We start from the raw sequence: 21216 nt of genomic DNA, 5'->3' as shown, positions 1-21216 counted from the left end.
GATATAGTTTATAATATTACCTTTTCATACTTTAATATAAACATGAATCACCTGGAGATCTGAAGCTGCTCATTCTGGGGTAGAGTCTGAGCCTATGCTTTTCTAATGAGCTCCCAGGTGTTGCCTATGCTGCTGGTCCATGGATCACAAGTTGAATAGTCAGAGCCTAGACTTTATTTGTATCCAGAGGCTAGTGACCTCCAGGGATAGTCTATTAAAATCTTGACATCCCGTGTAAGACTTCATAAATCCTAGCATGGGGTCATCTGTATATTGGAGTAACTGCTCTCCTGGAACTTAGCCATGGAAGCCAGCAACTTTAGGGTCTGAGCCCAGAGCAAGGTCCAGGGAACTGCAGAGAAAACACTATTTCCTTCTCTGAGAAAGAGCCAGTGACTGAGGTTGGAATCCTCTCCAAGGGACTTGTAATATTTTTCAGGAGGTAGTGGAGCAAGGTAGATCCTGATGAGCCTAAATAGATCCTCTAATTTTATGCCATGTATCTATTCATGTATTTAGGTGCCTGAGACAAACGCATGAGAGGTAATGATGGAGGGATGGTACTGCATCTGAGTCCTTTGAAATAGGTAGTGATGAGCATGACTCATTCCTGTAAGGAACCCAGAATCACTGTGGCACTAAAGACTAGAGGCAATGCAGGACTGGTTAGCACCTCTAGAGTTTGGTAGCTTTGCAAGCACCAGGGATGACATTTAAGAAGAGCCTCTGTAAGAGCTGAAGACTTAGTGGATGCAAAGTAGAGATGGCAGATCCTCCCCCGAGGTCTAAGAGAGAAGCAAATGCCCATCAGACATGTAGTTGTTGGTACACGCTCTGTTAATCCCCAGAAACACTTGGGGACACTTTACAGTGGGCTGAGGAGTCAGGCACAAATGCTAATGTGACTTCATTTGTAGTCACAGGTTGAAGAGGTATGGGGACATTGGGGCTATATTGTTAATTATTACTGATAATCATCAAATACCTCCTTCATTGTTGGTCTCTATATACCATGCCTGTTGTCACCATCATGTACACTTTTTTTACCCATCTTCATTTGCTTTTAGGTTGACATCTTCTATTGCAGATCTGTATGACTCTGGCCAAAATTTTCTTCCAGTTCTTTATAAAACTCTCATCTAGGAGTTTGCCAATCTAGAATCATAACTTACAGTGCAGAAAGCAAATCTTCTTAATACTTTTTTCGGAGCCAGCTATTTACTTCTCACATTCTCCAGCCTCTTCCAAAGTCATGACCTTTAATTAGAAGAAAAAATTAATCTACCTTTTGTGTCTCCAAGGCTTCAATTTATGATTACAAGTTTTTAAGGTCCAAGAGGTACATTTTGGATTTTATTGTTTCATTCTTTCCCAGTGAAAGAGAAGTGGGGGGGGGGGGTGAGGGGTGTGTGTGCCCGATTCTAGGCAAGCTCTCCTTGAACCTTGACTGGATACTCCAGGAAGGTTAATTTCCCAAATGGAACTTGTACTCAGCTGCCCCATTCTCTGCAGTAAGTACGGCGCATCCATCCTGGCACAAGCACTACGTGTTGTACTCTCTGGGGCAGAGCTTCTGCAGCTTCATCAGAACGTGTGAGTCCACCTTGCCTGGGGAGTTTCATGCCTGATGTATAGTTGAGGCATTACAGAGTTTCTCTTTTTTCTTATCTATGTCAAAGATAAGAATTGCCAAAGAATGGGCAGTAGTTGTACTCCTTTTCTTTTTGAATTTCGTTTAAGGGTAATTTATTCCATTCATCCAAAAACTATACTTCACCTTCTATAAACCAGAGGTGTAGAAAGGAATTACCAAAGCCTTCTCCTCCATCAAGGAGACCAACTTGCATTTAGGACCCATATATTTGTCTCCATCTCCAGCATATGCTCTGCTTGTCCCTGTGATTGTTCCAAGATCATTCGTAAGTCTCAAGCGGAGCTATAGCTCTTTGTACTTTCCCCAGAAATTTCCCCTATAAATCTTATGAAAACCTCTCGAAATGCTGTATTTAAGATTGTCAGGTAATGTTCATGTCTCCTCAGAGCTCACTGATAATTGACCCTGCTAGTAACAAGCTGAGCATCAGCCTAGCCTTTTGAACCTGGATAGGAGGAGAGGGAATGGAGAAGAAGAATCAAATAAAACAAAGAATGAATCAATAGAAGTTAATTTACTATAGGGAGGCAAAGAGGATGTAAGATGCCTGAGCTTTCTAATCTGGAGTGTTTAGGGAAATAGAGAAATGAAAAGAACAATTTACTTTTTTTTTTTGGGTAAGAAGTGGATTTATTTAGAGAGATATACATTCCATAGACAGAATAAGGGCTGTCTCAAAAGGCGAGAGCGGCCCCAGGGCATGGGGATGTCTCGGAAAGTGAGAGGGGCCACGGGAGAAACACACTTCACAGACAGAGTGCGGGCCATCTCAGAAGGCAAGACGAACAATTTACTTCTGTGACAAAATCACTATGTTTGGTTTTAAGGCTTTAAGGCATGTTGTTTAAATGATAGTTATATCCCTAAATGAAGATAGTCAGCAGACAACATTTTATCTGATTTCAGTATAAGAAAATAGATGTATTGCAAGCTACTCATATACTGGTGAATTATTATCTAAAAGATTTAGAAGAGTACACATAAAACCCTCAGAATAGCTTATTAACTTTAAAAATCTGCATCATTAATTCTGTTGGTGAAAGTGAAGGTGATGATGATTATGCTGAAACAGGATAGATCTGTTTCACAAAGGCAGGATGTTGTAAATGTTTACAATGCTTGATTATTGTAAACACTAAGCAGTTATTTGTATAATTTTCTCTCAAACATTTTAATCTGAAATCACATCCAACATGAATTGCTCATTTTTCCCAGGAGCTTTTTCTCTACCATTCATCTATGAAGCCTATAAACTGTGAATGAAATCCAGGATTGTCCTCTAAGAGTACACACATGTGGCTTCTGTCTACCAACATGTCAGCTTTTACCTTTTATGAAAATACTAAGGGTGCTTCCACAATAGGAAAAAGAACACCACACAAAGAGTGCCCATAGATGTAATCCACACATATATGTAATGTATACGTGCCAGAATAACCTGTGCCAGAGAGTTGTTATACTTGTATTGTCATCAAGAAAATTGAGAAATCTATCCTTCTGAATAGACTAGATTTTTTCTCCTTGCTAACAAAAGCTACTTTTGTATGCACAACCAGAAAAGTGATATCTGTTGTCAAACATGATAATAATACAAACCTTTACAAGATCCCAAGTTTACCTATTAATAGTTCCCTCTATGGACATTTCTTAGAGGTAAGCTTTATTGGAGACATTTGAGTATAGCTTTAGTAGCCTAGAGTTATCAGGATCAAGGACTCTGTTCCTCGTATAAAATAAAGTAACCCTTTCCTTTGTTATTTGCTTCTGTTCTAAATGACACAAGAGTCACTGTCACTCATGTCCTCTCTCCAGACCTGGTGTGAACCCTTGTACAGAGTAAAGCTCCCTCGAGTAAGAGACTACACCTAGGCAAGCCACCTCAGTAGTTTTCCATATCACTCCAATGAGGCTCTGTCACAAAATGTGCAAGTAAAATAAGACAATGCAAATTTACAAATTACTTTAGTGAAGAATGAAAGTTAAATATTAATGTTTAGGGACTTCCCTGGTGGCGCAGTGGTTAAGAATCCACCTGCCATTGTAGGGGACACGGGTTCGAGCCCTGGCATGGGAAGATCCCACATGCCGCAGAGCAACTAAGCCCACGCGCCACAACTACTGAGCCTGCGCTCTAGAGCTTGGAGCCATAACTACTGAGCCCATGTGCCACAACTACTGAAGCCCGCGTGCCACAACTACTCAAGCCCGCACTCCTAGAACCCATGCTCCGCAACAAGAGAAGCCACTGCAATGAGAAGCCCGTGCACCACAACGAAGAGCAGCCTCCTCTCACCGCAGCTAGAGAAAGTCTGTGCGCAGCAACGAAGACCCAACACAGCCAAAAATAAATAAATGAATTAATTTTAAAAAATAGAAAAAATATTTTAAAAAATGAAAATAAGTATTAATGTTTAACAAGTTGACATTAATATTTTACTGTTTTCAATAAATTTAAAATACTATCTTTATATATCTCCTTAAGGTTCTAATTGAAGAGACACTTAAGTATTAAAAATCCAACAGTTTAGTCATATAACTTTGCAGCCTTATATCTCATGCTAGAAGACATGCCTAAATATAGTACTCACCAAAGAGGGAAAAAAATGTGTCCCTTATGGAGAGTAGCAGCATAGGTTCTGCTCTGTTCTGTTATTTACTTCCCCTTTGAGCTGAGATACTTTCCAAAGGTGACTTAGCCTGTATACCACCTAAGGCAAGAACCAAGATGAGGGCTTGTGTGCAGGTAATTTATTTTGGAAAGTGACCTCAAGGAAGAAAAGTAGGGGCTTTGAAAGAGTCAAACAAGAAAGGAGGGAAAGCCATGCCTAGGATATATTATTATTTTGCTGATCACCACTGTGGGCAACATAATGTTAGTCTGTGTTCATTTCTACTGAGGAATCCTGTGAGGCACCATAGAGAAAATATCTTAGAACTAGCTATTCTTCCAAGGAATGGAGCTATCCTTCCAAGGGGAGGAGTATGTATTCACCAGCTTCAATTCACCATTGGTCAGGAGTTGTCCATTAGAGTGTAAACTTTCTTGCCTTTCTAGGTTTACACATGCATCAGAATGAGAAGGTTTTTACACACATTTCACATGTGGGGTGGGGACAGAGAAGCCATGGGGCAGAAAGTGTGAGATACATGGTGGAAGTGAGGTGAGGTTGAGTTGCTTTCAGGTCCCACCTGTGAGCAGCTGGTTGCCACAACAACAGCTGCAGTCAAACGGTCGGCCAAGGGGGTATGAGGTGGGACAGAGAGATGTCTGATATAGCAACTAATAAAGAAGAGTGAAGAAAAAATGATTTAGAAGAGGTCAGGCAAACTGAAACCACGATGATAAACTACTACACTTCTGTTAGAATGGCTTCAACCACTCCTACTCCCCCCCAAAAACTGACTATCCAGAAATCTGACAATATCAAGTTCCAGTGAGAATGTGAAGCAACTGGAACTCTCATACATTACTGCAGGATGGAACTGCAGGATGGTACAGCCACTTTGGAAAAATAGTTTGACAATTATAAAGTTAAACTTACGCTTAACCATATGACTCAGCAGTCCTACTGGGTATGTATCTGAATGAAATGAAAACTTACGTTTATACAAAAACCTGCGTGCAGCAAATGTTTATAAACAGCTTAATTGTAATCGCCCAAAACTGGAAACAACCCAAATGTCCTAAAACTAGTGGGTGGATAAACAATCTGTGCTGCATCCACGCAACAGAATGTTTCCCAATAACACAAAGGAATCAACTTCTATACGTGCAACAACATGGGTGAATCTCAGGTGCGTTATGCTAAGTGAAAGAAGCCAAGCCCAAAGACTACTGTTGTATAATCCCTTTTATATAAAACTGGAAAAGGCAAAACTTACAGGGTCAAGAGACAGTAAACAGGCCTGAAGCCACGGCATAACGAGTGAAGGACTGACCAGCCTAGGAGAAGAGGCAGGTTAAAGTATTTTTCAGTTAAAGCTGAAGCTGTTCTACTTATATGCAAGCAAAACTTAGTTCTTTCAGACATCAGTGAAAAGCTTGTTTTCCTATAATTAATACTTCGTTATCAACTGGAGAAAATGGCACAAGTCTCTTATCTCCTATTTAGTTCTAATACTATTATGTATTTACTAAATAAGCTGTGGGCTGAGAATAGATGTAAAAAGCTGAAATAAGTCTTTGCTCTAAAAGAGGTCCCTTGTCTGATAGAGGAGGCAACTTTAAAATAAATGATTTCAATTTAGTGAGATTAATTTTATAGTAATTCTATTAATTCACTTGGATACATACCAGTAGGACTGGTGAGTCATATGGTTATGTCCTAGAGGTGATGGTGACACCAAAGATAATTGTCTTATCGTGACTGGATCCAGGAAGGCTTTCCAGAGAAAGAGATGCTTGAGCTAAGACTGGAAAAGTGAATAACAATTTCCTACTAAAACAAGAGTTGGGTCGGGGATCAGGGTATTTCAGAAGTAGGAAAGACTATTCAAAGGCATGGGGAACTAAAACAGCATGACATGTTTGAAGAATTGCATGTAGTTTGTTATAGGTGCAAGTAATATGGTTTGGGTACAGGGAGGGTAAAGAAAGAATATTTTTGATAGATAATGGGGGAAATGCTATGTCATGCTAAGAGTTTGAATTCTATCTGGTAGATGAGAAGTTGAAAACTGATAGCCTAAATATGAAATTGGGGCTTCATATATTTGTTTTTAAAAATGTGGGTATATTTTCAACATTAAAATATTGGAAAATGTGCATACAAATCCAAACTTCCAGATTCTCTTGAAAAATTGGAATATCTGGTTACTTGGGCCCTGCATTTCTATGTGGCAACAACTGGTGAGAGTCAAAAGCAACTGCCTTCCTTAGGTGCCTTTAGGTGGAGCATGTGCCTGTCCATCTGAGTCCAGTTCCTACTACCACCTGGGTGTCTTACACCCAGCCCCCTTTCCTTGCTTTTGATATTTGCCTGGCCCCAACAGATATTTGAACTTACGCGTCTGCTGGAGACAATGGGGAGCCATTGAAAGGCTTGAGGCAGTGGAGTAATATCAGATTTTTCACTATAAAAGGATTTTTCAGGCATGATGTGGAGGATGGATTGACATGGGATAAATCTGAAAGTGGGGAGTCCAGTTAGGACTAATTCTCAAAGTCTAGGAAAGGATGATGAAAGTTTAACTGAACTTAGTAGCTTTGGGGCTGGAGGTGTCATAAAGGAGTCTAGACATATTAAGGAGGATTTAGTGAGAGAATGGGAAGGGTATTGGAGAGAAAGGAGTCTAGAGTGGCTCTTGGCTTGGGCAACGGGGTGATGATCTATGATGCCATCAACCTGGATAGGGAATACAGGTTCTTGAAGGAAGGATAGTGATTCTGTCTTTGAATGTGTTGCTTTTAGAGGGCTGTGGATTACCCAGTAGACAGTTGGAAATATGGATCTAGAGCCATGGAATTGGGCGTTGTGACCACATTCATGGTACTGGAGGCCCAATGGGCTGAGTGAAAAGGAAAGAACAAAAAAGGAAAGCCTGGGAACACCAGAGGCAAAACAGTTTTAAATGTAAAAAATCCCCCAGTCATTTGCACATAATGTATAGAATTATTGGTCAGTTACATTAGCTCTGTAATGACAGATAGGATCTTTTTTCTAGCTGGGAGTAATTATCTATACGCAGGAAACTTGCAATAGAACATAGACTTAAAAGACCAAATTCAAATTTCTAAATCTCCTGGCATAAGTAGCAGTTAGATTCACACCATCATGCTTTATATCTTCTGTTTAATATGTTTTTATGGATTAGGACAGAGTTGTCTCCTTGGCTGAATAGTATATAATTTTTTATAAGGGGTCATAGCTATTCCTTCAAGAAATGTATACAGAATAAGTAATTAGAAGGTTGGGGAAATTGGAGGAATGTATAAATGAACTGCAGTGGAGTTGTCATTTAGAAGCAAAACTGGTTCAATCTTAAACATAAAACAAATGAATTCAAAATAATGCAGATTGTTCTAGTTTTTTACCTGCTCAGAACATTCATTTCAGAGGTTTACCAAGACTTTATGGAAAAGAATAAGATTTTCCATCTCCACGAACATATTGTAATATCAGTATAGCATCCTGCCTCTTTCTTAGTATCTATTTGGAGAAAGTTCAAGGTGACAGGATTTATCATCTTGTGCATGCTCAGGGAATTGATGTCTGTAACTTCTGTTAGCATTTTTGGGGATCATCTGAGTGAGCCCCCTTTGCATGCATATAATGGTTCCTTAACCTTTTATCTTCCCCTCCTCCCTTTTTTCCTATTGCTTTTATTTTTCCCCTAAGAAGATATTGCTTATTTTTTCTGATATGTTCTGACTGTTCTTTCTGCAGGAAGGCATTCAGGCAATACGCGTAAATCAATATGCACTATATGTAGTTTGAAATATTTATTGCTGAATAACATACTAAGTGAAGGGGGGTTTTGCTGATGATAATGGAAGTCACTTTATGATTTTTCCCAGTTAATCTTCTTGTGATCTCCACTTCTCTTCTTGGCCCCCCTTTATAAGTAAGATGTAATGAGTTTGTGTGAAGAGATTAAAAGTATTGCCAAGTTCTTTAAATTATCTGTTGTTGATTCTGTGCTATATCTAGAAAGAACTGTGTTGATAAGTAAGAAAAGTATTCTCATTGATGGCTTCCTATTTGGGTCCTATGAGTTAGGAAATCCATAAACTGTAATCATTTTTTTTTTTTTTTTTTTTTTTTTTTTTTTGTGGTATGCGGGCCTCTCACTGTTGTGGCCTCTCCCGTTGCGGAGCACAGGCTCCGGATGCGCAGGCTCAGCAGCCATGGCTCACGGGCCCAGCCGCTCCGCGGCATATGGGATCCTCCCAGACCGGGGCACGAACCCGTATCCCCTGCATCGGCAGGCGGACTCTCAACCACTGCGCCACCAGGGAGGCCCTGTAATCATTTTTTGTCACACTCTATAATCACTTTCCTTAATTTTTGTTCTCAGCAGTGGTCTCCATTTCATAACTCCAAAATTATCTTATTCTCATAAAAAAAGTCTATTCCAGTGGTTACTGATCTATGAGCATTTCTCTTAAGGTTTTATTCATTAAAATAATAACTCTAAGAGAAAAATATCAGAGCTTTGAGGTGTATGGTTATGCTACTATAAACCTGTGAATTTAAAAATAGTTTACTAATACTTATTTACATTATTTAATACATATCTCCCTCTTTCTCCCTATAGACAGCATACGATCCTAATTATAGGAAAGGATTCTAGATAAGTCATCCTCCTTTCTGTAATCTATTTCACTTGCTTTAATTAGGCAAATGCCTTTTTAGGCAAATATGCTAAATATTTTATTTGTATTTTATTTTTAACCATAGCTTAAGATAAGAAAGCTCAAATTGCAGAATCAAAAGTGTAGTCATTGGGCTTCCCTGGTGGCGCAGTGGTTGAGAGTCCGCCTGCCGATGCAGGGGACACAGGTTCGTGCCCCAGTCCGGGGAAATCCCACATGCCGCGGAGCGACTGGGCCTGTGAGCCATGGCCGCTGAGCCTGCGCGTCCGGAGCCTGTGCTCCGCAACGGGAGAGGCCACAACAGCGAGAGGCCCGTGTACCGCAAAAAAAAAAACAAAAAAACGTGTAGTCATTTCTGGGGTTGATGGCTTTGTGGAAAATCCCTGATACTGAAATTAAATTTAGGGCTCAGCAGAAAGTTGTCTCAACTTTCTTGCAAGATGTTTGTTAGATCACAGATATCTTTAATAATGACTTTTACAGAGTACCTTCTATGAATTTAGCATTGTCGTTGATTTTGTAGATTACAAAAATTGTCTAAACTTTGACCTCAGAATATAAGAAGCATACGATCTAGTTGGGAACTGGGATATGTATGTGAAATGGCTAATTAACAAAACCTTTTTTCTTTCTTTTTTAAAATCTGAGATATAATTGACATAATTTTGTGTTAATTTTAGGCATACAGTATAGTGATTTGAAATATGTATATATTGCACGAAATGATTATCACAATAAGTTTAGGTAACATTCACCACCCCATGTAATTACTATTTTTTTCTCTTGTGATGAGAGCTCTTAAGATTTACCCTCTTGAAGGGATATGGGAACAGATGTATATGTATGACTGATTCACTTTGTTATAAAGCAGAAACTAATTTAAAAAAAAAAAAGATTTACCCTCTCAGCAGTTCTCAAATATACAATACAGTATTGTTAACTATAGTCACTATGCTGTACATTATATCCCTAGGACTTATCTTATAACTGGAATTTTGTGCCTTTTGACCCCCTTCACCCATTTTGACACTCCCCACCCCCTGCCACTGTCTCTGGCAACCACCAATCTGTTCTCTGTATCTAAAAGTTTATTTTTGGTTTGTTTTTTGTTTTAGATTCCACATGTAAGTGAGATCATACAGTATTTGTCTTTCTCTGTCTGGCTTATTTCACTTATCATCATGCTCTCAAGGTCTATCCATGTTGTTGGAAATGGCAGGGTTTCCTTCTTTTTAATGGCTGAATAATATTCCATTGTATTTGTGTACCACATTTTCTTTATCCATTCATCTGTCAGTGGACACTTGGGTTGTTTCCGCATCTCAGCTATTTTAAATAATGCTGCAATAAAGTTGGGGGTATAGATATCTTTTCAAGATAGTGATTTCATTTCCTTTGGGTAAATACCCAGAAGTGGAATTGCTGGATTGTATGAAAGTTCTATTTTTAATCTTTTGGGAACCTCCATACTGTTTTCCATAGTGGCTGCACCAATTTACTTTCCCACCAACGGTGTACAAGGGTTCCCTTTTCTCCATGTCCTCTCCAACACTCATTAATTCTTATCTTTTTGATGAGAGTCATTCTTGTTCATTCAACCAAGAAATATTCATTAAGCACCTACTTTGGGTGAGGCACTGTTCCAGGAGTGGGGTTAGAAAGTAAAGAAGGCCATGTCTCTGCTGTCATGGAGTTTAAGTATAGTGAGAAACAATGATAAGAAAATAAATCAACTGATCAATAATATAATATTTTCCAGTTTTATTGAGAAATAATTGACATACCTCACTGTATAAGTTTAAGGTGTATAGCACGATGGTTTGATATACATTTATTGGAAATGATGACCATAATAGGTTTAGCTGTCCATCATCTCATATAGATACAAGAGAAAGAAAAAAATTCTCCTTTTGTTGAGAAATCTTAGGGTAATAATATAATTTTATATAGTGATAAGTGGAATGAAAATAAAGCAAGGTAATTAAAGAGTGCTTGGATGTCATCTATTTTTAGACACTATCAAGGATGCACATCAGAGATTGATTGGATTGACAAATGGTGGAGAAGTCATTAGGAAGGGGCCCTGAATGACCTTGAAGGACAGATGAGCAGGAGTGAGGGCTTCTTGGGCAAAGGCCAGTGACAGAGATAAACATGGGTGTGTAGCAGTAGGGAAGAGAGGAAGAGACAGAGGAGGAAGAGGAAGGTCTGGCCTATTTGCTCTGGGTAGTAATAGGAAATAAAGTCATATGCGTGAGGTCAAGTTCACATATGCCTTAAAAGATGGAGTCCTCCTTTGAATAAGGTGCTGTCCAGATAAATAAATGGCCATAGGAGCCACTTGAAATGGTGGCAAATGCAAAGCCACTGCTATTAGAATCATGTGTAAGGGAGCAAAAATATGTGAAAATCCAATAGACAAATATCTACTGAATGGGTTGAATCAAAATGACACTGAAGTCAGGAAAGTCAGCTAGAAAGCAATTGCAGCAATCCAGGAATATAGTAAACATTTGTGTAGCACTTATGCTTTCTTATCTCATTTATTCACCCATTCAAACATATTTATTGAGCATCTATTAGGTGTCAGGTGGTGTGTAAGGCACTGGAGATACCATAGTGAGCCAATCAGATATGGTCCCTTCTTCATGGAGATCACAGTGTAGTGGGGTAATAGACACTGGTAATGTAATCACAGGACTGAATGTCTGATTTCAAACTGTGGTAAGTACATTGAAGAAAAAGTAAACAATGTTATGGGAGCATGCAGCTAGAAGGCTTTATCTCCTATAGGGTGGGTAGGTAAGGCTTCCCTGACAGACACTGGAGCTGAAATCTGGGACTAAGTATTGGTTAGGAAAATGTGTGGATGAGGCAAAGAGGAGGGGAGGAGCATTCCAAGCAAAGGAAATGTCATGTTCAACATCCATGTAGCTGGAGGAAATGTGGCTTGTTTAGGGGCTGGATGATGGCCAGGGCTCCTGGAGCAAGAGAGTGAGTCTGTGATTGGTATGAGGTTAGGAGTTGGGGCTGCAGACATAGGCAGGGCCAAACCCTAGAGGTCTTGTAGTCCATAGTTCGGAGTTCAGGCTTCACCCCAAGAGTGCTGGAAACCATTGAAAGTGTAGGAAGTGAGATAGTGGTGTGGGCAGGGAATGAAACCAGAGTGGATGCAGGATATATCTGGGTAGCACTAGGATGGGAGCCCTGAAGATAGAATCGAATGTGGGTGCAAGTGATAGTCGGATGCACAGTCTACAGGACTTGGTAATGGATTATATGTGGAGTGTCAGGGACACAGCGTCAGGATGATTCCTGAGTTTCTGGCTTGTGCAAATTGATGGTATTTGCACAGCAATCCTGTAAGGTGTGTGTCATTGTTATCCCATTTTACATTATTCCGAAGTTACAGGTGGTTAAACAATGTACCCCAGGGAATACCATTAATAAGTCACGGGGTAGGACTCAAGGTTTCTGACTTCAAAACCTGGGTTCTCTCATCTCTGGGTTGATTGTATTATAGAAAGAATAAGGACTGTGGCTTAATGATGGCAACACAGTAGCTTTGGTCTTTATATCAGAGAGCCATAGAATCTCAGCATTGGAAGCGATTATAGAGAACATCCTGCTGTGTTTTTCAAGCTTCTTTCACTGTGACCTACAGTGAGAAATGTATTTTACATCACAAATGAATACACGCACAACACACACAGATACATACACACAATGGAAATTAAAATTTCTTGAAACAGCATTACTGTAATGACATGAGATGCTCTCTGATATTTTCTTCCATAAAGAAATGCTAGTTCCCATCCATAAAATTTATTTCATTATCCACTAATGTGTTGTAACCCTTGGTTTGAACAACCGATTTAGTTTTCATTTTTCAAAGAGGATTTGAGGCCCAGAAATGGGAAATGATCTCCCTAGATCTCATAGCCAGCAGGCAAGTGATTTCCTGACTGTTAGCCCCATTTTCTGTCTCCATTATACAATCTGGCTTTGTCAGCTTCGTAAATAAAATAGACTGATAGGTTTGTAACTTTTGTCCCTTAGGAAAAAATATATGTTGATAGTTTTCCACTTATTAACATTTAGTTTGTTTCTTCCTCTGCAAGTCCTGTTTTACACTAAGGTTAAGACCCTCTGGGACCCAATTAAATGAAACTTTGCACGATTTTATTTGAAAAGAAAAGGACATGAAACAGTCAAGATAATAGTGCATAATCATTGAGATTCTGTAAACGACTGATAAAAAGTCACAGAAAATGGGAAGTAGTTATCAAAGAGAGGTGATAAAAAATGCACTTATGAAGTCACCCAAGAAACCAAGGGACAATTGTGAAGCCAAGAGGAAAAGACAAATCTTTTTGCTAAGCAAAAATGCTAAGAAGAGTATAGAAAGCTTTAATAAGGTATGCGAAATCACAGGTACTGTATTTCATGAGTGGAGTTTAAACATAAATGGAACACATAAGATAAAGCTTAGTTAAGTAATATTGAAAAATGGTGGGACATGTGGAAATTTTAATGGAACTATCACACTGTTGAAGATTTAATAAAATGAAAATTTGAAGTTTACTCAGCTGAACTGAATTTAGAAGCTTATAGAAACATTTAAGGAGAAGACAGAAAAGGATTTGCTTGACACTTTTTTGGACACGTCCTCTAACATTGCTAGAAATAGGAATTCATTGTTGAAAATCCTGACAAGGTTTTCTGGATATTTTCCCTGAGGCAATCAGAGGTAGAGCTTGGGAATGCTGGAAACAGCTATGACCAGGAAAGCAAGGATCCGTCATCACAGGGTGGAAGAGTCAGAAAATGGTAGTATGTCTGAGGAGGGTACCTTTCTTTCCAAAGACCAGTCCAGTGGGGAGAAAGGGAAATACTGTCAATCTAACTCACAGGCATAGTCTCAGAGACTTTTCCATGCATTTACCAACAAGTATTTCTTGAACCCTTACTAAGTGCCAGATGCCAAGCAAGGCTCTGGAGAGAGCCCATGAATGAAACAAATCTGGTCCCTGCCCTTAAGAAGTTTGTAGCCAAGTGTGAGATATAGGCAAATCCACATGGTTCCATGCTGATGTGTGCTGTAATACAGGAGAGGGACAAGTTGCTAGGAAAGTAGGGAAGTAGGAAAGAGGCAGCTGACCTGGACATGGTAAGTTAGGGAAGGCTTCCTGGAGCAAATGATGACTAAGCTTAGGGTTGAGTAGGATAGAGAAAAGTTAGCCAGATGAAGCGTGAAGATGATAGCTTGCTTGTTTCAAGGATTACTTCACACCATGTGCTTAATGCCTTTATAAAGCATAGGCCTGGCACACAATAAGCCTCATATATGGCAGTTTTTAATATTTTATAATCATCAGTTACAGGCACTGGTCAATGGTACTTTTCCCATATAAAACAACACACATGATACAATGGTCCATAAATAATGGCAGATAGAATTCACAATTAATGTTTAATTGTCTGTTATTATTTAACAGGCTCATAAAACACTGACTTTCCTCATTGCAATTCATTTTGCTTGAAGAAGACAATTGCGGAGCACGCCATATTGTGGTCTCTCTATATAAGGAAGATATAAAATAGAATCAGAATATTAGGACTTAAAGAAAGTATAGAACTCACCTGATCCAGTCCTCCCCTTTAACATGCGAGAAAACTAGGTTAGCCATTTGCTCAAAGTAACATTGTTATCTGTTAGTGGCAGAGAGAAGACAAAAAAGCTGGTATTCTGACCAGCAGTTCAATACTCATTTCCTTTATACTGCATTGCCACTTAGAGTTATTTTCAAAGCTTTCAATTTTGATGTAAAATTGTGTTAATATTGTTGCCTTGATGTTAATTTCCACTATTGCCTTTGAAGCTTTCATGGGCTTCATTTTGTGTTTTTCTAGTGCTTTATTCACCCTGAAAATATGTATGTTAATTAATTTCCCTTGAACCATTTAACTTTTACATTAAGAGCAAGGGATACATGTAATACTACTAACCATTTTCATTTTAAATCCTTAATTTATTATTTGCAACAGATGAACATATTTTAAACTTCATTTGTTCTCTGTTAGGTTAAGGTTTCATTCAAAGACTGTATTAACTAAAGAACTGGGAAAATGTCCTGTAGTTAATAATCTAAATAATGCTTTCCTTATAATGTGCTCCTGACTGCCACTGTGGTAATGTTCTTTCGTGATTGCTAAACTTGCATTTGTTTCATGATTTATGGTGTGTGCCCGATTTAAAAAACTACCATAATCTTATCTTTTCTGGAGAACAGGAGAAACATCATTTAGACTTGCAAATGACAAGGAGGGCAATTGGGTAAATTGGATAAACTGGGTTACTTGAGTTTTATTGGTCTGGTTATTTTCTTGCTATACTTACCTTTTGAAACAGAAATCTTGACCAGTTATAAGTATTTGCTTATATTTAGCTTCATAAATCATATGACATCACATGTGCAAAGGTCATTCAATGATAATTCCCATAAATTAGTCTTAAATCAAAAGGTGATAAGACTAGTTCCAAAACACAAACTTCTTTCTACTGAAATTTATAGAAATAGTCTCAGTACTTGGAAAGGATGAATGTATGCTATTTTTCTTTACATTAGTTCACTGCATCTCTGGTCTCATAGTCTGAGAACCTTGAGACTACAGTCTTTTATTATACAAATCTCTTTGGACATACATTATATTTTATGGTTTATTTTGTTTTTTTACAAAAATTTTAGTATGGAAAAATGTAAAAACATACAAAATCTATCATCACTCAACTTCAACAATTATCAGCTTATCAGTCAAATACACTTACGTACTGTCCCATGCCCACTGGATAATAGTTAGCAAATCCCCAAATATCGTATCATTTCATATGTATTTCAGTATATATCTCTAAAATGAAAGACTCTTTAAAAAAAATAACCGTACTATGATCGTACCTAAAAACTTTAAGTTTCCATAATAGTATCAACTAACTAGTCAATATTGAAATATCTCTAATTGTTCAAAATTTTTTTACATTTGGTTTATTCAAATCAGAAACCAAATACTATCCACATATTGCATTTGGCTGATAATGTTTCTTAAATCTCTTTTAACTCATATTTTCCCTTCCTTCTTTTTTCCTTGTAATTTGTTAAATCCTTGAAAGTTTTTCAAATTTCAATTTTGCTGATTGTATTCACATAGTGTTCTTTAATGTGTTTTTCCATTGACTGAATTTTCTGTAAACTGATAGATAGGTCTAGAGATTTGATCATATTCATTTTCATATTTTGGCAAGAATGGTTCAAGAGAATGTTGTATACTTATACCAGTATGCCAAAATGGCTGCTTGTTTCTCAGTGATGTTAAGATTATTCAGCGTTTTCAACAGTTGTCAGACTGATCCATCCATTATAACGTTTCCTATCAGCTGTCAAAATGAAGTTTTTAGTAGCAATTGATGATCATGAACAAGGATCCCTTATTTCATTATGTGTTGCAATATGGTATATTCTCATGCTATCATTTCTTTTTTATTTATTTGGTTCCACTTTAAATGTTATTTTGGTAAATTAAATAGGTACTAATTGAGCACCTATGTTGTGCTAGCACTCTGCTAGACAGTATAAGGGGAAAACAAAATACGTATATACCATGGACTCTGCTCTAAATGAAAATAGAAACATTATGCTCAAAATGATTAGAGAACAGTTATCATATGGTAAGTGAAATAAAAGAGAGATGAGTGTGGGTTGGAGAATGTTTCATGCAAAATGTGAGACACGTGGTGGACCAAGAAGCACTTTATGAAATAGAGGGGAACAGAGGGCATTTCAGGTGGGGGAATAGTTTGGGTCATGCCATGAGGCTAAGAACAAGAATGGTGGTATAAGGAAAGGCACAGGAAAAAACCTACCTAGAGATTACACATTAGCTAGATTAAAGTAGGGCATTGGTTGGAAGTGAGAAAGCTAAATTATTTAGGTCATATTTGGAGAAATTGACATCACCCCATGAGCTTTCTGGTATTGTTCTAAATACATTTGGCACATAGACTTTGGGTGGACTAGGAAATTACAGCACAGTGGCTTAGGGAAATTCAATAGTCTAGAAGTTGATTTGTTATAAATAAAAGCTCATCTGAGCTTAAGAAATATAAGATTGTTCAAGTAAAAGGTAAAATGTAAAGAATTAGTCATGTTGATAGATGTACATAGTAATAAAAGTGGAAACTACAGAGATACTTGTGGTTTCACAGAACAAACAAGATTGTCTGAAAGAAGAGGCAGATGCACAGGGCTTGGTGTGAAGCTATGGCAAAGTTAAAGAAGTTGAGTTTAATTTTGGAAATGTTGTGTTTTGGGTGCACATACATACAGCAAAGTCTTTAAGCATTTGTTAGGATGGGATTGCAGACAAAAATGCAGAGTTGATATTGTACATTTTAGAGTCAGACCAACAGAAGTGATAGGTTAACTCATAGGAGAGGATGAGCACATCAGATAACGAACAGAGAGAGGCTGAGGTTGAGAAAGGATAGCAGTAGAGTTGCGGGTATAGGGTAGACACAGGAAGCAGGAAGAAGAGAAGAAGGTAGTATTCATTGGTGGAGAAGCAGGGGACAGTGTTATAGCCGAGGAAGGAAAGAGTTTTAAACATGAAGAGATGGTTGACAGGGTTAAGTACCAACCATGAGGTTAAGTACCAACCATGAGGTTAAGGAAAGAGGGACCGAAAACTATCATTTAGGTATTCAGGAGAGTGATCCCTGGCAACACTTGACAGGACACTTGATTCTGATATAGCATGTTGCAGATGGAAGGTGGGTACAGAAAGGAATAGTTGGGAAGTAGGAGGTCAGGACAGAAGGCATAGATGATCTTATTCTAGGAACAGGGTTCAAATCAAGAAGATAAATACGGCCAAGATAAGCAGTAGATGGGGAAACCTAAGTGTGCTTGAAAATCAAGGGTCTGAATTTCTGTGGTTATTTTGATAAATAGAGCAAAATATATTTTTAGAAAATAAACTTTGAATAATGAAAGTGCAAAAAGAGCTTAACTATTTAGTCATTTTAGCTCATCATATTTCTATGATATTTTATTTATTCAATTTTCACTTTATATATTACCATAATTAGTCATGCTTATATCAAATATGTAAGGCAAAGAGGTATTAAACTGAGAATGCTAGTTTCTTCCTTTTCCAAAAAAAATTTCTGCATACTTCTCCATCTCCCTCCTCTCTGCTTCGTTAGCTACGTGTGTACATGGAACATGTGTTTGTTTTTATTTTGTTAGTTTCATTGGTTTACTGCTTACAAAGATAATACATGTTTATTGTAAAAATGTCACTTGGCATAGAAAGGCTTAAGAATAAATTTTTTAAATTCTATGAAATGCTACTATTCAGAGATAACCAATATTATTGTTTTGGTAAACCTCCTTCCAAATCTCTTTCTATGTGTAGATACATAGATGATAATTTATATTAATGAGATCATACTATAAATGTGGTTTTGCACCTGCTTTTTTGCATCTAATAATATGTTGTGGATATTTTCTATGTTGATGAATATGGAAATATAGATCCTTTTTCAATGGCAGTCATTGTATGACGATACCATAATTAATTTAAGCTATCTCTTGTTGCCAGACACTTAGACTCTTTCCAGTTTTTCTGTTTAAGCAGAACTGCAGTGAATATTCCTCATGGGTACATTTTTGTGCGCTTGTCCAGTTGATTGTCTTCTTTGAATAACTTCCCCAAAGTGGGGTTGTGGGTCAAAGACTATGCATGTTTTCTATTGTGATATGTATTTACATATTGCCCAGTGTCCTCTAGAAGTGTTGTGCCAATTTTACTTCTACCAGTAACACCTGTCAGTACCCAGAAAGGTTTTTTTTTTTTTTTTTTTTGCAGTACGCGGGCCTCTCACTGCTGTGGCCTCTCCCGTTGCAGAGCGCAGGCCCCGGACGCGCAGGCTCAGCGGCCATAGCTCATGGGCCCAGCCGCTCCGCGGCATGTGGGATCTTCCCAGACTGGGGCACGAACCCGTGTCCCCTGCATCAGCAGGCGGACTCTCAACCACTGCGCCACCAGGGAAGCCCCAGAAAGTTCTTTTAAATGTCTTATCATTTTTTTCATCTTCATTCAGGTTCATTTTATTCACTTACAAAAATCAGGATGAAATATATCAGTAATTCTTAAAAGTTTTAGAATATTAGGACCATTTGAAAACTGTTGACCAGAAACTGGAACTATTGTTCCAGAAAATCACAGCTGTGCAAAAACACAAAACTTTTACATAATACTTACAAGAATCCACAGATCCTTTGAAGTCAGTTCACGGACTCTTTAGGATTTCATTCCATGAATCCAAGTGAAGAATCTCTGAATGAGGTGGTTTTAAAGTTGCTTTCTCCTTTTAATACTAACACACACACACATCTTACACATACATCACACACTCATGTGCACACAGAATTTTAATGTGTACTTGGAAAGTCTTTGACATCTGCTTGATCCAGAACCTAGTCTCCTTGTGATCTGTGAAATCACTTCAGTGTGTATAGTTATTGGAATGAATTTCTATTTCAGGTTCTTCAGTGGCGAGCCCACCAGGAAGAGGTAGCAAGACTGGAAATGGAAATTTCTGCCAGAAGAAGAGAAAAGGAAGAGGAGAAAGAGAAACTGTGGAAGAAGAAGGAATTGTTACAAAGAGAAGAGAAGAAAGAAAAAGTATTTATACTGTTGCTGTGAATGTGTGAATGAATGTTTATTGCCTGATTGAGATTTGATTGACCTTGGTGTTTGGCATGGAATCCTCATAAGCAGTTCTTAGAAAGATTCATAAGGTTCTAGTGGAGTCTTGCTTAAATATATTTGAGCTTCAAAGACATGGAGGAGAACCCACTTTATTGACCTTCACAAGCACAAGTACATGTGATTAGAAGAGATGCTGTAGATAAAGAAAAGATAGGGTTTGTGATTGTTGTTAAATCGTGTACTAAGTAGAGACATGGCCAAACCAGAGGTACTGAGATACCATTTTGGTTGACTGCAGTACAGCAAATGACTATCAAAAGATGTCCTTGGGCTTCCCTGGTGGCGCAGTGGTTGAGAGTCCACCTGCCAATGCAGGGGACACGGGTTCGTGCCCCGGTCCGGGAAGATCCCACATGCCGCGGAGCAGCTGGGCCCGTGAGCCATGGCCGCTGAGCCTGCACGTCCAGAGCCTGTGCTCCACGACGGGAGAGGCCACAACAGTGAGAGGGCCGTGTACCGCAAAAAAAAAAAAAAAAGATGTCCTTATTGGGAAAATACATTATACTGCGGCCAGTACAATTCATGGAATACCAAAAGGCCCTTTAAAGAATTTACTTCTTGGTTTATTATGTGTTAGATTGTTTCATATTGATACAAATTCATCATCTACTTTTGAACGAACATTTGTTTCCCAATCTTCAAAATATTAATCAAAACACTTATTTTTTTAATTTTTAATTTTTATGGGGGGGCTGTGCCATGCAGCTTGTGGGATCTTAGTTCCCCAACCAGGGGTTGAACCCATGCCCTCTGCAGTGGAAGCATGGAGTCCTAATCACTGGACCGCCTGGGAATTCCCCGAAACACTTATTAACAGCTTTAAAATGATTTCTGACAACCTGTGGAAAGTAAAACATATTCAGAGGAGATTTTTAAAAAATATATGAGATATTTGTTTAGATATTTTGTTTTTCCACACCACAAAAGTGATAGAACTTACAGTAAAAAATATTTTTCTTTAAGATTTTATGACTTCTGTGGAAATGATTCACAAAAGGCAATTTATGATCAATTCCATAACATAATGAGAGGAACTTCCATTAACCTGTACACCTGTATTGGCTTGATCTGCATGATATGTAAAATATTTTCTTTTGGAGTTGCTTAAAGTGCTAAAAATGACTAATTCACAGTCCTTGATGAGTAAATTTTTGCTTTTGTGAACACAATTGATACTTTATATGGTCAACCAGGTTTATGAAGCTCTTGTCTAGAAGTTTTTCCTTTAAAATTAAACATGAGGGGGAAGAAAAGGCACTATGGTTTTTTAGCTAGAAGTCAGATTTCTGCACTTTATACTTCAGTTGCCATTATTCTTGCTTGTTTTGAGCTCTTACATCAGCAAATTGGTGTCGAGTCAGCATGTGTAAAAAACAACACTTAGAGAAGTTTTATGATTTTTGACAAAGTAAGCTGC

At 38.1% G+C, this 21216-nt stretch overlaps 1 protein-coding gene across 3 annotated transcripts in view; it reads left to right on the top strand.

The window, feature by feature from the left end:
- CCDC148 (coiled-coil domain containing 148) overlaps positions 1–21216 on the top strand; it is a gene marked incomplete at both ends in the record, with an annotated part of 272157 nt that overhangs the window by 183610 nt on the left and 67331 nt on the right. For all 3 annotated transcript variants that reach the window (XM_079709817.1, XM_079709816.1, XM_079709815.1), the window contains one exon: positions 19572–19712. In XM_079709817.1, coding sequence (XP_079565943.1) covers positions 19572–19712 — 141 coding nt within the window. The remainder of the gene's footprint in view (positions 1–19571; positions 19713–21216) is intronic.

The sequence above is a fragment of the Hyperoodon ampullatus genome (assembly GCF_949752795.1).
Source record: "Hyperoodon ampullatus genome assembly, chromosome: 8".
NCBI classification, from domain to species: domain Eukaryota; kingdom Metazoa; phylum Chordata; class Mammalia; order Artiodactyla; family Ziphiidae; genus Hyperoodon; species Hyperoodon ampullatus.
Note: the sequence above shows the minus strand (reverse complement) of the source record. Positions and strands in the feature narration are given on the sequence as shown.